General features: G+C 43.0%; 1 protein-coding gene across 2 annotated transcripts; it reads right to left on the reverse strand.

The window, feature by feature from the left end:
• Positions 1 to 59: 59 nt before the first annotated feature.
• On the reverse strand, positions 60 to 14,251 carry hlcs (holocarboxylase synthetase (biotin-(proprionyl-CoA-carboxylase (ATP-hydrolysing)) ligase)). 2 transcript variants are annotated; one of them, XM_079737839.1, is made up of 12 exons: positions 13,875 to 14,251; positions 13,803 to 13,826; positions 13,432 to 13,572; positions 12,912 to 13,074; positions 11,729 to 12,750; positions 10,597 to 10,776; positions 8,631 to 8,908; positions 3,942 to 4,009; positions 3,374 to 3,534; positions 2,192 to 2,306; positions 1,636 to 1,849; positions 60 to 900 (listed from the first exon to the last, which is right to left on the reverse strand). In XM_079737839.1, exons 1-12 carry the CDS (start codon positions 14,154 to 14,156, stop codon positions 729 to 731), a joined length of 2,820 nt encoding a protein of 939 aa, XP_079593965.1. In that variant the 5' UTR covers positions 14,157 to 14,251; the 3' UTR covers positions 60 to 728. The 2 variants fall into 2 exon arrangements, with proteins under 2 accessions (XP_079593965.1, XP_079593966.1); XM_079737840.1 differs by lacking the exon at positions 13,803 to 13,826.
• Between the last annotated feature and the right edge of the window lie 1,709 nt (positions 14,252 to 15,960).

The raw sequence follows: 15,960 nt of genomic DNA on the forward strand, positions 1-15,960 counted from the left end.
AATGAGTATTAAATTAGTGTGAATTAAGTGCATTTCGATGAAATGTTCTTTATTACTTTTGACGCAAGGAAGAACTCCCCAAAACCCTGTCGGAAGGAAGGATGCCATTATCAGTTAAACTGCAATATTTAAGTAAAAGTTTGTGGTATTGATGAACTGAACATATATATATCCACACTTATTAAAGCCAGTCTTTGTTTGAATAAATGAGCCAACAATGACCATTTATTCTCTAGATACAGATCTAATGTTACAACACACCATTCAATAGAGCAACCTAAATTAAGGAAACTTCAGTCGCAAATAAAGTGTTTGTGGTTTGCCATATTAAATCACAAAAAGGATGCATTCAATTTTTACAACATCCATACAAACCATCTGGAATGATCATTACTAAGGGCTAGTTTTTAGCTTCATGGAGACGCCATAAACAGGAAATATTTACATACAAATGTGAGATCCATGGGAACTTCAACTTGTAGTGTTAAAAAATCAACTGGAATTTTCAATTGAAATAGACCTTTGATTGGTACACAGTACTCCATTGAAGACATGGCTCTGCATACAAACACCGAATCAATTCCCAACCCTTGGGTCCAGGGTTCGACCTCACGGTGCAGACGACGATGTCCACACAGGCGGTCCCTGCAGCAGGTGTACTCATCGATACGATAGAACAGGCGGGACGTTGTGTCATGGAGAACCGCGGTCACCATTTGCGTACGGCCCTAGTGCTGCTTTGACACCACCAGGTTCATCAGCATGTCGAAGGAGTTCCCGTCGGGCTCCACCGAGACCACGCCCTGCTCCTTGCAGTACACCTGCAGGAAGCCGTTGTCGTCCAGGCCGACCACCTCCGCCTCGGGGCCGTCGGCACTCCACAGCCGCACCCGCGTCCCGCTGGAGAGACGACACACACACACAGTGGAGAGGGGTGAAACCTCCCGTCCCCAGTTCAAACCCTGAGGGACAGCAACAGGGTTTGGGGCTGAGAGCTCTAAGGAGGAGGTGTTATCCCCATGGTAACAGCCCACGCTGACTGTGGATGGTTATTGTATAGCTAGTACACAGCGTTGAGTATGAGCGATAGGAAGAACGCCACACACTGGGGCGTTATTCTTATTAACAGTATTATAGTAGTAAATCACAGTTCATTCATTAATTGTTCTAATCTAATGTCCCACCATAGAGTTTTGTTGAACTTCAGCCGATCTGATTCAAGATTACCCCCCAGCTGCATATGTATAACCTAGATCTAAAACAGAGATCCTTTTTTAAGACTGGATCGAAAAATACCTCCTTCCCAATGTGCTTTTTGTGTACATTCTGAGCACATTTAAATGGCGACCGATGATACAAATGATAAGCCCGTAGCCGCCAGGAGGTCACCGAGGTCCGAACCTCCCGTCATTTTTTCAGAGATAAAAACAAAGTCGAACCTAAATAAAACTACACAACATCAGCGGTAGAGAGCGCTCAGAGATGAGCAAACGCTTAATTCAGTCGAGACTTTTTACTTTGCGTCCGCCATGCGTGACATCTGTTGGTGTGTGCGCGAGCCGAGCACAACCCCCCTCTGTCCCTCACTATGTTTCCAACCCCGCTCCGGCCATGTGTAATGTGCACCCCCCCCACCTGTGCATCCATCTCTTATAGTAGGCGGGCAGTGCGGCGTCGGGCCCCTTCTCCTGGACGTCTGCGATGAGGGCCTCCAGGGTGGAGACGGAGCGAGCGATCAGTAGGGAGCTGCTCAGCGGCGCCAGGCTGGTGCCTTGCTCGCGGTTGTGGCGGGCCACCAGGTCGTTGATGCAGATGGTGGGGTTGCTGTTGCTGACGTTGAAGCCGCAGCCTGTCGGGATGTATTGAGCACACCAATGAAGCCGTCGGTGTGTTGATCCACCGGCTAGAGCTGGATGCCTTTGGCTGTACATTATGCTCATGTTTCTTTGCAGAAATTAATATCTTAATTATGGCAAATGTTTATTCGAAATCCCTTGGGACGCATGCATTGTTCGTGCTGTTTTGATTGTGTAAATAAAGTTGTAAATTGTGGCCAATAGTGGGTGAGTTCAGTGTCACTACTACAATTTGTATTCAGAACCAAACCATGTCTGTTTTTCTTTGGTATCGGATCTGTAGGGGCGACACTTGATACACGTCTGAAACAAGAAGACTAAAAAAATAACCTTACCTATGAGTAGATGGAAGTCTGACCCCATGAGTGTGGAGGTAACCAGCACTCCTCCCAGCTTGATTTTGTTGCTGTAGTAGATGTCATTCGGCCACTTCACTCTCAAGTCTATATCCTAAAGTAAACAGATACACCCAAATTAATTTGCTGTCGATTTACAAAATCCCTGATTTTAACTGTATAAAGAATTAGTTAGAACCAACCACCAATATTTATTTGCCCGCAAAAAAAATGTTTCTTAAAGACAACCTGAAATCTCTGGAGACAAATCTATAACAAACATAATTCACAATGCGTGGCAGTCTTCTTTTAATACTTTCCGATTCTAGATAACTTTTTCTCAAACATTCACATTTTTTTTTACCTAAAAATTCTCTACTAGTTTCCTCAACACTTTTTCCTCTTCCTTTCATATTGTGTGTATGCTCACTCCATGCTGCCACTACCATCATTTCTTAAGAGCATGGACATTGTTAGAGGTTTAAATTCTGGTCAAAACAAGCCAAATCCAAAACGTCAAGAATCGCCAATCCAATCCCAATTGCTCTTAGGGCACCCTTGTGTTTTCTGTCAAACTGAAGATAATACAATTATCACCATTATATACAAAATATATATTACATAAGAAAGTACATATCTTTCTTATTTCAAATCTTCATATCAATTGAAAGACCTTTGATTGACAAAAGATTATTGGTCGTTATATTTCACATTTTTTGCAGCAGAGTCTTTCAATTAAAAGCAAAGCTTACATTAATTATTAAATAATGACAATTTGACATTCCGAACATGCATTGTAAAGATGCATTTATAATGTCTCATGTTAAAAAATGAAGCCAAAATAAACGGGCTAACTCATCCATTTTACCACAACTGCCCCAGTAAAGTTAAAACAACTTATATGCAAGAAGATTCATTTGGGGAATTTGGACTTAATTGGTCATGTCAGTTAAATTGCATTACTTTGTTACACTAAACATGAATAAATGATAAGGTATGTAAGCCTTGTACCAGACAAAGATTAATTCATGATGGCTAGCAGAAATCTACAGCTCTTGTTTCCCTAGATGATGGAAAAGCGGTTCCTGAAGTGAAGAGTTTCAACAGGAGGAACTTGATGACCCATTGATCAAGGAGGGGATGGTTAAGGGGTAAACGGAAGGGATCCTGTAGTTTATTTACTTGGTATCCGGGCAGGGTGCACACGGCCTCCACCACGGCCAGGGCAGCCAGGTGCTGCAGGAAGGGGATCCTCTGACCCAGTCTGGAGCCAAGGGCCACTTTCACATGCAGAGTAAACATGGCACAGCCCAACGGACTCAGCCAGGTATTACCTCCCCGACCTGGAGCACCACAAACACAGACACAGGGAAACTTACTCACTATTAAACCTAATGATCACATTTTACAACCATCAAATGAACTGTTCCTAGGCTGTCTGCCTAGGGACAGACAGCTGATTACTCACACTGCTCTGAGTAATAGAAACAAATTACTGTTGACTAACATTTACTTTTATTATTCATATTATCGTTTGCTCAGTGTAATAGATTTAAAGTTAGCCTTCCAAATGAGAGCAAAAAATGCAATTCAAGAGGATACCCAACTACCTCGCAAAAAACAGGCCTTGGGAGGACAATTCATTATACATTAATGAAAACACACTGCCTAGTATTCAAAGTCAAAATGTTTTCTGAAAGGTTGATCCGTTGATATTACACAGTGGTTTCTCTTTGTGTTACAGACTGACCTCGGCCGTGGCTCTGTCGACCGGCTACAGCGATCAACCCAACGTTCTCCGGTAAGTTCACAACCATCCTGAAGAAAAGTCAAGATATATTTCAGAATACACATGAAATTATTACTATGGATCATTTGAACATCGCAAATTTAACAATGCAAAGGTTGGCTGCAAATCAACACGCAATGTAATGAATAATAAACATATTTCAGCCGACATATATTCAATATGAGACGGCCAATAAAAGCAGTTGATTGCTCTGTTTATTTATGTGTGTAAGTGTGTGTGTGAGCGTGTGCGTGTGTTTCATGTGTCTAGGTCAAAATAAAACAATAATTTCTGAGCTGAAAAAACGTAAAATAAAAATCATTCAAATTGTTTTCTCATTTTTTTTTAAATGCACACAGCCCTCAGGCCATTAGCAACTGCCAAGCCAAAATACATTAAATATTTTAAATAGCGCCACAAAAAAAATCCAAGCAACAGCAATAAAGAACATTTCAAAACAATTTGGAAAATCCTATGCATCCTGTACACAAGAAATTATACAAGACAGTTGATTCACCTGCACCCTTGGGTCCCTGCAGTTGTAAAACATGACTTTGGGCTGATTCTTCAACATTTCACACGTGGCCAGAGAGTACACGCAGTAGCAGCAGGATCTGGATTTCAGACTTATAAACCTCTAGGTAGGACGTGAACGTTTTCAGGCAATATCTGGGTGCTAGGCCTTGCCAGCTTCACGCCTTGAACGAGTTAAGCCTTGCGGTGCGAGGGCAGTTAAAATAAAAACCCTGCTACACTCTGGTTGACTGATTAGAGCCAGATGGATAGGGAAACAGCAAAAAGAAATCCCTGAACACGGTTAAACACTGGCCTGTATTAGTGATACAGAGATACACCTTATATTTATTTTTCATCTTCCGCTCCCTCGGATGGACACTTTATTTAAACGGTGAGCAACGGGATTATTTTGACCGAAGCCGTATTGACCGACGCAACCTCTTGCTCTTCTAGTGGCAGTTAAACCTATAGGACTGCATTTTGGAATTAAAAGATTTCATCTGCTACCGATGCTAATTGCCAAAAAAGGCTTGCCTTTTCATAACAGTGTTTGCATTGATCATTTACCAGCTTCAAAGAGGTAATCAATATAAGAAGTCAAAATAAGCTGTAAATGCGATTAAACTAATCGCGTTAACTGCAGAACAGAATTTTTTTAATTTCCATATAAACCTATACTGGAATTGATCAATAACATAAGCTTTTATCTATTACTCAGAGGCAGATAATGCACATGAACAAGGGCAGCCTCTTTCTCCAGCCCTGTTCCACACAGCAAGAAGAAGTTGTCCCAATATTGGGGGTCAGCAACACATTGGTCTAAATTCCTTTCATCAATCGAAGAAAAACACACACTCTCACAACATTTGAAAAATGATTAGGTTGGTGAATGTCAAATATCTGTTTAACTTTATGTGGAATTGGTCATTTAAAGAATAAACAACAGTGCAGGTTAAAGTGACCTATTTTTTGCTAGTGGCCTATGCCCCCCCGGGGTGATGGTCTGAAGTGACCCAGGCTCCAGAGGCTGGCGTTTTCTCACTGAGGAAAAGAGAAGGAAAGTGCAATGCACCACATGTTCTGGGTTCAGAAAACAGGGGTTTAAACCATCTGCTTCCAATCATATAATTGGAAGTGGAGCAAGAAAGGTCAATTGGACCAATTTAATTTTTATGTGCAAACCTTTTGCTGAAGTTTTGAGGCTTCCAGTTTCTCTCCACCAGATCCCCGTTTTCATTCACGGGTTGGTGTTTTTCATAGGAAACAGGATCCTAATGCCGTACAATGTCAGTTTGAATACTGGATCTCATGTCAAAACAAACACTGATTGCTAGGGCTTTGGCTGTACAACTGGAACAGCTTTAACAAGAGGACTCCCTTGTTAAGTAAGTGTTACCTTATTTGTATTGATGGTGTTACAATGTAGTGTTGGTTCAACAGTATTCAACCATGCTTGGAATTTTTTTTTTATTGATGGAATTAAAATGGCTTTTTGCTATAATGTTAAAAAAATCTGAACAAGAATGATTTCTGACTCTAGTATGACCAAGAAGATGGGATAGAAATCGAATTACACCGAATGATACGAGAGAATTGTCTGTTGCATTTTTACACTGAAAGCTGAATTGTTCAAGGTATAAATGGATTATTTTGGACTCTCTGGTTAATTGGTTCTTTAAAAAAAGAAAACTGCTTCTTTAACCTGGTAATGATAAAATTATGAAAGACATAAAAAAAATATGGAAGACAAGCTAAACTTAGAAATGTAGCGCAAGGAAATTTCAAACGAGTCGCATCGTATGAAATTAATTGAATGCCTTTTTCTTTTAATGCAGATTCAGAGAGCCTGCCTACACCAAACCATAAAAAAAGTAGCAAACGGTAAGGAATTAGTCAAAACTAGTCACCATGAAATGACAAAATGCTAAACGCAATTGTTAGTAAGAAGAGTCATCTTATTTTTGGATGACAGTTAGGCATTGGTTTTGGTCATTGCAATGTTACCTCAAAAACAAGCTGCTAGGGACACGGTCGGAGACTCGCTGAGAGAACTGTGTACATGACCTCGATAGAAGTACAGTTTCTGGGCTGACACTTTTCGTTTCAGTTTAAGGATATGTGAGCACCAGTAATCACTTGTAATCATATGTGATCTGAGTTAAGACGTGGAAATATATTTAGACGTGGATATTGGAATGTTTTAAGATTTAATTACTCCAATTGCATTCATCCCAGCTACTTAATATCAAATGAGAGGAATAGCCCAAAATGTCTGGTCAACAAATTGAAAAAATGAATGTACAGAAGTACTGCTGAAATAAAGTGGAGTGCATGGGGGGGAGCTTTTCTTAATTATTGCGTCTTTGACATGAAATAAAAAAATGTGGACAACCTCACTTCGCTGCAGAAATGTCCGAGCTACAAAGGGGCAGACTGTTGAGAACACAAGCCTCTGTGGAAGCGCTAGCCTTTATTAGCAGCTCCCTGTCTAACAAAGCGCTAATACTCAGAGCAAACAGGCTGCCCCTGTGGCCATCAGGCCTCAGCCTTAATAAGGCCTCAGCCTTAAGCCTCTGCACTGTCAACACAGCAGTGTTCTGGATCCCTGATCCTATAGGGGCCATTGGGGACTGACCGGTCCTCTGTCTATTTAATAAGACGCCCTATGTGGTCTATTTATCCGTAATATATAATAAACCCCTCGACCATTGTTCATTCAAATGGGTTTAATAACCCACTGATCTTTAGTGCCAAATCTGGTAGCATATAAGTTAAAGGAAATGTGAAAAGAGGAAGAAAAGGGTGAAAGTGATTCTAGCGATCAAACAGTGTACCTCCAGCTTGCGTGAATGTGATTTGTATTTTAAGATTATGAAAACAAATTAAATTAATTAAGTCATTTATGTTATACTTATACTAAATACATTTCAATTTCAAATTAGTAGTTATTAAATCTTGTAATATACAAAAAAGTACAGGCCTGATTATAGAACTGACATATTAAGTACTTTTTAAATTTAATCTTAATTTTAACTATAAGGGCAACATAGAAAAAATTAGACACATATTTTTAGTTAAACAAAGATATCTAAATTCCAAAAATATAGAGTAAGAGGATTGATCTGGCAGGCATTTCAATCTACTTAGAAAGTTCTCTCAGTACGATCATCATCCTAACAAATGCAGCTCATTGGGAATGCATCAAAATAAACAAGGCTTTTCTCAGGCAACAGTTTAATGTGGTATTATTTGAAGAACATTGCGTGGAATCCAGTATTACGTGGAAAATGGCACTGGAGCGATTGTGTTTCTGCTGACTTGGCCAAGTCATTTAGCCTACTTTCCTTACGCTGTAACCCTAATGACAACAGTGTCAAATCCAATCAGTCCAACACCGGTCCGCAATCCATTTTTCAATCTTTATGACAGCTCTAATAGCTCCCACCTGCTGTGGGCGTCCCGCCTTGAATGGCAAGTACCAAGAAGTGAGCATGTTTGGACCGAGACAAAGACGTCTATTAGCTGAAACTTGCCTCTCCTACACTGAGGTCACTCAAGCACTTAAAATTAGTTCCAGCCCAACCAAACTCCCCTCCAACCCCCTCCGCGCACGCACGCACGCACGCACGCACACACACACACACACACACACACACACACACACACACACACACACACACACACACACACACACACACACACACACACACACACACACACACACAGCTGTGGTTCAACAGCAAACTTCTCAATTAAAACGCACAATGCTCTCTTGCTTGCTTTCATTCCTCTGAATACATCTCACCACAGAGACGGAGCAAGATAGGGGGGGGGGTATGATCTTTGTCTCATGTCATCATAGGAGCTTCGGCCAGGGTGAATCACTGGTCCCATGCCGATACTTCTACTGCATTAATACTTACTCAAAATATCCTCAACATGCCATCTACTTTTCCGTGAAACTTCTGTGGAATTGTATCTTACAGCTGTCTCGTCGTTCTGCGAGTCAGAGGAGCTGGGAGGCCAGCTCAGACAGAGTACAAGTCCCTCTCTGAGCCGTGATAATGTGAGCATTCCCCTTCGAACCGACCTCTATAAACCCTCCCCCTCCCATAGAGTAGGAGTGCCCCTCACCCTTCCAGCAGGTCCATGGTGGTGGGGGTCACGTCGGCGTAGAGCACGGTGCGCCCCAGGGTGCCTGTGCGCAGGTGGCTCCTGTAGATGTCCAGACTGAAGTGGTCCCAGCTGGGGGGCTCCGGAGGACGGGTAACCAGCGCCAGGCAGCCTGCCTCCAGGACCAGGCCGTCGGGCTCAGCGCTGGACACCACCTTGAGGGACACCTTGGGCAGCCTGAGGTACGAGTCTTTGTCCACAGAGCTGTGCAACATTTTCAGGAAGCTGGCCTCACTGGCCTAAGAAGAGGAAGGATGGGGGGGGGTATTTGAAAATAAATGAGCCCAGGGTCCTTTTCTGCGTGAAAACAGATCAAATAATAGACATCTTTTCGTTGATCAACCAGTATATAGCCTGCCCGGTAACGCTAACAGCCCAAACGGCTAACAGTGCATTAGCTAGGGGCGGTGCGCCTGATGCTTCCAAATCTTTACAAACTTTGGAAAAGTTTGTAAAAACTGTGAAGAAGTCCCTGACAGCAGCTTTCTCAGCAGCACTAAAATGTCACTCGAGATCTCACACGGAGCATGATGTCTATTGCCGGAAGGGACTAAAGGTACTACTACTTCACTCACGTGTGCAGTGCGTCTCCCGGCAACAACACATCACGCGTATTCTGTATTATTCTGTAACTTACATATGTAACTCCTTTCATTTCCATGTCAGCACTCGCTAGAAATTGTTTATAAAGCAAAAAAAATTATAAATTCCAAAACTTTCCTCCTTGAACTGAACTCCGCTTGTATGGACTTCTTGTAAACATGGACCTAACGGTAAGGCACAGACTTGTAAAACAGTCTTTTTTTTATAAACTCCTGGTACGCTAAATACATTTTTGTTTATGGACCCTATTCATGCTATTGCAGAGGTTTAGCGCTATTTTGATTAATATCAGTGGTTAAAAAATGCAGATTTTGGAGCGTTTGGCGCAACGCCCCTAGCCAATGCACTATTAGCCATTTGAGCTGTTAGCGTTACTCCGGACAAGTTCTATACGGGTGGATCAACAGAAAAAATAAATCAGAACGGCTTATTTGATCTGTTTTCATGCAGAAAAAGACCCTGGGTTAAATTTTCGCCGGACTTACACTTTAAAGCAACATTTATTTATTATTATCTATTATAATTTGAATTATTACAATGGCATAAACATTGGGAGCACCAACTCAAATACTTAAAAAATAAATAATAATAATAATAATAAATGTGACATTGACTGTAGATTTGCATAGAATATAAATCCCCATAACATCGAAATTGTGAACACATCCATAATGTAATTTTTTCTAGTCATTGGTATTATTACTCACAATTACTTTAACTTAAATTAAACATGCTTGATTGTCTGATCTTTGAATAGAGAAGGAGTTCCAACAGCAGTTTTTCTTGTTATTTTTATTTTGCTGATTGCATATTGGTTACTTTAGGTTACGTTATTTAGGTAAAACCTAAATAACAATTGAGTCGTCATGAATAACCTCAATAGCTTTACCGCAATACCTTTCTCCCTTTAAACACATCTTCATTACCCGAACAAAAGATCATACAAAGAAGGAAATGAGTCAGCAATGTGGAGCGTGGATGCGCCCTTGTGGCATGTCTCGGAAAGGCACAAGTGAAGAAAGGAGAATGAATGCTAAAGCCAATCCGACACAAATGATACCTAAAAAGTACAAATGCGTCAACCCATATCTCTGAACAAGGCACTGTACTAATAATGGCACACATTTAAGAACTCTATGTTGAGAGGTTGAGAGCAGCATATTCCTCCAACGTACCCCACACCTTATGTTGATAAACAGACCTAAATGATAAAGCCTCCTACACGTGATATCACCGTTGGAGCTATACAGGGACACCAGTCATACCGCCTCCTGAATGCCAAATATTTGATATTTCCATAACAGGTGCAATAAACCGGGCTTACCGACGAGGTCGAGAGAAGGTAGACGGGGCTTGACACCGGGGCTTGGTTGAGCTGACAGTTCAGGCCCAGGGAGGTGAGGATTTCAGTCAGCACCTCGTAGCGCCTCGCATTGCTAACCTTTAGCTTATCAAAGCATTCTGAAGCCACAGCTTCACAGTTAGGAGCCAACTCCAGGTGTACCTGTAGTCCACAATATTATAGATAGAAAGACAACATTTCTATTAAAAAATAACGTATGCAAATCTGTTGAGAATTTAAACAAAATTAACATCAAATGGATACACATTACCATATTAATTCAAATTTGTATCATAGGACCAGCATTTAAATGAAAATAATTAGCTCTCATCAGATTTGGTTCATCACCTTAAAATTGATGTGAACACTGAGGCTATTGTGAAGCAAGGGCAACAAAGGATTCACCTTCTCCGCAAACTAAATTCCTTTTCTGTCAGTCCCGTCATCCTCTGTCGTTTCTATCAATCTTTTATTGAGAGTCTCCAGAGCTTTTCTTTTATCTGCCAGTTTCACAGCCTCACAGTAAAAGACAGAAACTGCCTGAATAGTATTGTCAACATCTGTTTCAAGATCCCCGGAGTGAAACAAAGGGACTTGAGTTATTTTTGCAAGCGGCAAATCATCAAGAAAGCAGCAGGTATTTTGGCACCTTCTGGTCATGTTCTTACAAGTGAATTTTCTGTGTTGCCATCAGGGCGTCGCTACGCTTTCCCTGCTTGTAGAACTAACCGCCATTCCAAGTTATTCATCCCCTCTACAATTCGACTACTAAATGCTCCGTAGTTGTGTATGTGTATTTGTTGTTTGTATGTTACTGTCTATACAACAAGCAGCTCAAACAAATTGCCCCTAGTGGGATTAATAAAGTTGTATTGTATTGTATATCTTGTTGTTCAGAAAGGCCTGTCAAAATGAAACAGGCCATGGTCTAATAAGGAAATAGGGGTAATGACTAACACAAGAGGCGTAATGACTAATACATCAAATCAAGGGCCATGTTTCCTGTTTCTTCATAAAATGGGCTTCAGGTTCCGTCTAGTTCAAGCACGACCAAAGGAAATGAATGAACGCGTACACGGTCAACGTAGAGCCACAAGCCAGACGGCAGCGTTACCTGACACAGGACGGCCTCCCCTCCGTCGTCGCCATGCGTTATCCTGATAATGACCATGTCCGCCTGGCCCTGCGGGACACCCCCCTTCAGCTCCCCCCAGAGCTCGACCTCCCCCCCCCCCACCACGTCCCTCACAAACACACTCCCGCTGGGGAGCACGCTGAGCTCCAGCTCCGTGCTGTCTTCCCTGGTGAAGCTCAACGTCTTGGCCCGCTTGCTGCCGTGCCGCCTGGGCCCGTCCAGGGAGAGACCCGCGGGGCACAGGGTGGAGGAGAGCCCCAGGACCCGGCCCCCCTGGTCCAGGTAGCTGAGGAAGCGGGCCTGCAGCTGAGGGGAGAGAGGTTCTTCTTCTGCCAGCACCAAGAGCTTGGTGCTCTCCAGCCACGGCTCACTCAGCGCCTGGTCGGGCCGGAGGTGGTACACCACGCTGCAGTCCGCGTCGACGCACTCCGTCAGCAGCTGGTGGATCGTGTGGAAACGCTCCTGGCAGCCGGCCGTGTACACCAGCACGTTGGGGGGTTTGCCCCCGACCAGGCCGTTGAGACAAGGAAGGCCCCCCGCGTCTTCTTCAAACCCAGTCAGAGTCCCGCCCCCGCCGCTGCCGCCGTCCACGCAGGAGGAGCCGTCGTCGTCGTCGTCGGGAAGGTTGGGAATGTTTTCGGCTGAGGCGAATTTGACCGAGAGGATTGTGCTGTTTTCCAGCTCCAGACACTCGTTGCAGCTGGACAGATGGAGGTGGTGGCCGTGGCCCTCCACGTGCTCCATGTTCCTCGATGAGCGACCCTCCTCCCTGACCACGGACCCCTGACCGAGGGAACTGCAGAGTGGCTCCGAACCCCTCCTGTCGTCCAGCCTTCTCCTGGCCTCTGGGGTAAGGAGAAGGCTCCCCTTCCGGCATGTCTTCTGCTGGTCCTCCACTAACCTTTTGCACGATTCCGAAATCAGTGAATCGGCATACAAGGGGCTGTTTGAACGTAGCTTCTCAAACAGCGTGTTGATGTTGGACTCTTGGAGGATGACCGCTATGGACGTTTTTTTAAATAAACATCTTCAATCAATAACTTTACTGCCACTTAATTGCATACAATTGTATCCGTTTGTAAAAAATACATGCAAACTGAGACAGATATGGGATCAAAAGAAAAATGCATTCAGTCCCACAGGTACACTGATTTTCACTTACAGACAATTTTTGAAGGCATGAGACCATTGTCGAGCCGCAGACGGTCTTCCATGAAGGCCACTCCCAGCCGACTGAAGTTATCCAGAGTGGCTTGGGCCACAGCCTTGAAGGGTGGGCCAGGGATACAGGCCAGGGGGATACAGTAATCAGACCACTTCAGCACCTGGAAAGGACGGGTTAGAGGTCAAATCAATGCACATAACACTGTCAAGTTATAGAACACTTAAAACCAGGAGCTATTAAGAATGTTGAACTCTCAAGTCTGAGACCTTCTTGAAGAGTTATCATTATACAACCCATGTTCATACAAAGGTGGCTGTTTCTATCCAATCACATTATTTCAAGATGATGAACAAAACTCCTTGAAAGAGTCATCATGCTTTCATCAAAGCAGAGTGCAAGTTAGCAAGTTATAACCAAACAGCCTCGTCTACAAAGTCCACCACATTGACTCTCAAGCATATACCTGCACTAAACTATGATTTTAACAACTACAATGGCTGTGGGGTGTTGTTCGTACTTTCTTATTGGATGTCTGAGGAGGAGTCTGGACAACGTCCTTTCCCAAAGGGCCTTCCACAATGAATGAAACGTCCTCTATCCTTTGGCCACCCACCATAGCAGACCCCAACAGAGTCCACCTGGTGAGGTCGAGGCATACCTGAAGACGTAGAGATCCACATCTTCATATAGAGCACATATTTATAATAGTATATTTGTATTTGAAGTAAGTCTACAGGTGACAAAGTCAAAAGTTAAAGTTATTTACATGATGGTAAACAATATTGTCATGGTAAGTCATCCGTACACGGAAATATAGATTTGCGACGCGCCTCTGCTGCAGAGAGGTCAACTGGTGATGAGCTAATGTAGCTCTGAACAGAACATCACCTGGTGCGCCAAACAGAACATCACCTGGTGCCCCTAACAGAACATCACCTGGTGCGCCTAACAGAACATCACCTGGTGCTCCGTGATGTACACAGCTTTATCCCGGAGCTTCAGTAAGATGGTTTCTTCTGGCGGAGAGGACTGCTGGTGTGTGTGTAAACCATTGTCGTGGGTCGGCTGTGTGTGTACCGCCTGGTCGTAGCAGGTCGGGGGTCTCTCTGGGTTGAGGGCGGAGAAGGTGAAGCTGATCGAGCGGTTCTCCGCCAGGCGCCGTCGCAGGGTCTTCTTTATCACCACCGAGTAACACTTCTGGCAGCGCACCCACAGATACACGTAACATAATGTTATCAACATCTTATGGACTTTCTTCAGGAAGCCATGGTTATTCCTCTGGTGAGCCTTGTGATTGACCCCATAGCAGGCTAACTAGGTTATCTGTGTCAACAAACACAGCGACAGCGAAAGAAGTACTTCCGAAGTCGCGTTTTTCAAATTAAAAGCCCTTGGTCCAACAATTGTGGATTATGAGAACGTCCCGTGTTAAGCAGGGGGAAAAATCCAAAGCATTCATTATTGCACGCTGTCTGGATCAAGTAAAGAAGGTACATGGGTAGAAGGAAGAGAAACCCCGGTATTCCAGATTGCCATGTTTATTATTTGTGAAATAATTTTGAAGGGCAGAATATTGACACAAGGAAATGTCCTGAGTTTAGAGAGAGAGTGAGCGAGTGAGCGAGAGAGTGAGTGAGATTACTAGACACTGAAATCGAATGTTGCTGTTTGCAGATTACCTTGTGAAGCTGTCCCCAACCAAGGTTTACAGCCAAACCTAGATATGCTGCACAGATTCTCTCAAACCTTGGCCCTGACAGTGAACTTTAGTATAACTAAAATACAGTGTTGGGGTAGTTAATAAAAGTAATGAGTTACTTATTGCTAGTTTCTTCTGTAAATTGTAATGAGATTACTTTACTAGTTACTTTATTTAAAAAGTAACTTCACTACTTATTACTTTACTTTCCTGTTTCTTAATTTACTATAGATACATGGACAAACATCATAGCCCTATCATCACTTATTGTTTATTGTATAAATCTATACAAAATAGCATATAAAACCAAATGAAAGAACAATATCCCTGTCTGCACAAAGAAATGCCTCACTGTAAAATCCACAAACAACAGGATAAAGTAGGCTATGGTGAGGTCAATCAGTAGCAATACACAAGTTTCAAAACACAGGCTTTGGGAAACATGAGAACAGAAATTAAGTGGTCAATGAAAAATATAAAAAGGTCACTTTATCCCAAACAATTAAAACAGAAATGCACTTAAGCGGCGGTGACACACACTGTTACTTTATGTGGTCCAAAGGCTGAATTAACCTGATCTATTTCGCAAGGTATGACATCGTAAGTGTGTCTTCCTCTCACCCCCCTTGCAGGCAAGAGCAGCCTTCTCAAGTTTTAGAGTAATGCTGTCTATCCAGTGCAGCCATTCCTAATTAACTTTTGTTGTTGGCGGACCAAGTGTCTCTAGAAAAAAAAACTAATGAATGCAGAGCAGAATAAGGACAGACAGAATCATTATTAAAATCCAGAAGAGTGCTGAAATGATATAACCACATTAAGGAAAGTGATAGCAACATTCTCCACACCAAGGCCCTCACTCACAGGGAGTTACACCCAGAAAAAGTGTCCCCTTAGCCAGCTGGTCCTGGAACTGTCCAACACACAACAACCACCACATCAGGCAAAATCTAATTATAAGAAAACAAAAATTATAAGTATTGTGCACATTGGACAAAAATCTGAGTAAATGTGCATGTTACTTCTCCCTAAACAGAGAATACACAGTTGCAGAATATCTGACCACCGTGACCCAAAACTAAGGAAATCCTTGACCAGGCACAGACTCAGCGAAGAGCTGAGCCTGGCCATCGAGAAGGGATGCCACAGAGTGACCTGGCTCCCAAGAGAAGACAGACTATGCTCCCACTGCACACAAACCAACTGGTAACTGAGCTGCACTTCCTTACTTCCTGACAGTCAGACCAAGACATCAGGAACAAATGCTTCCCACGGATTACACAGGCATGCAAGGACTTTAAAGACGCTCCAGATGCTAACAAACTGCCATACCTGTTGGGAGAAATACAA

The sequence above is a fragment of the Pollachius pollachius genome, assembly GCF_949987615.1.
Source record: "Pollachius pollachius genome assembly, chromosome: 6".
Classification (NCBI taxonomy): Eukaryota; Metazoa; Chordata; class Actinopteri; order Gadiformes; family Gadidae; genus Pollachius; species Pollachius pollachius.

Excerpts from the sequence above, each read along its gene's own strand:
- hlcs (XM_079737839.1), bottom strand. The coding sequence starts at position 14,156 with ATGTTGATAACATTATGTTACGTGTATCTGTGGGTGCGCTGCCAGAAG. Across the intron at positions 4,010-8,630 it reads ACCATGGACCTGCTGGAAGG|GATGGTTGTGAACTTACCGG; the intron begins GTGAGGGGCACT and ends ACTTTTCTTCAG. Across the intron at positions 901-1,635 it reads TATAAGAGATGGATGCACAG|CGGGACGCGGGTGCGGCTGT; the intron begins GTGGGGGGGGTG and ends TCGTCTCTCCAG.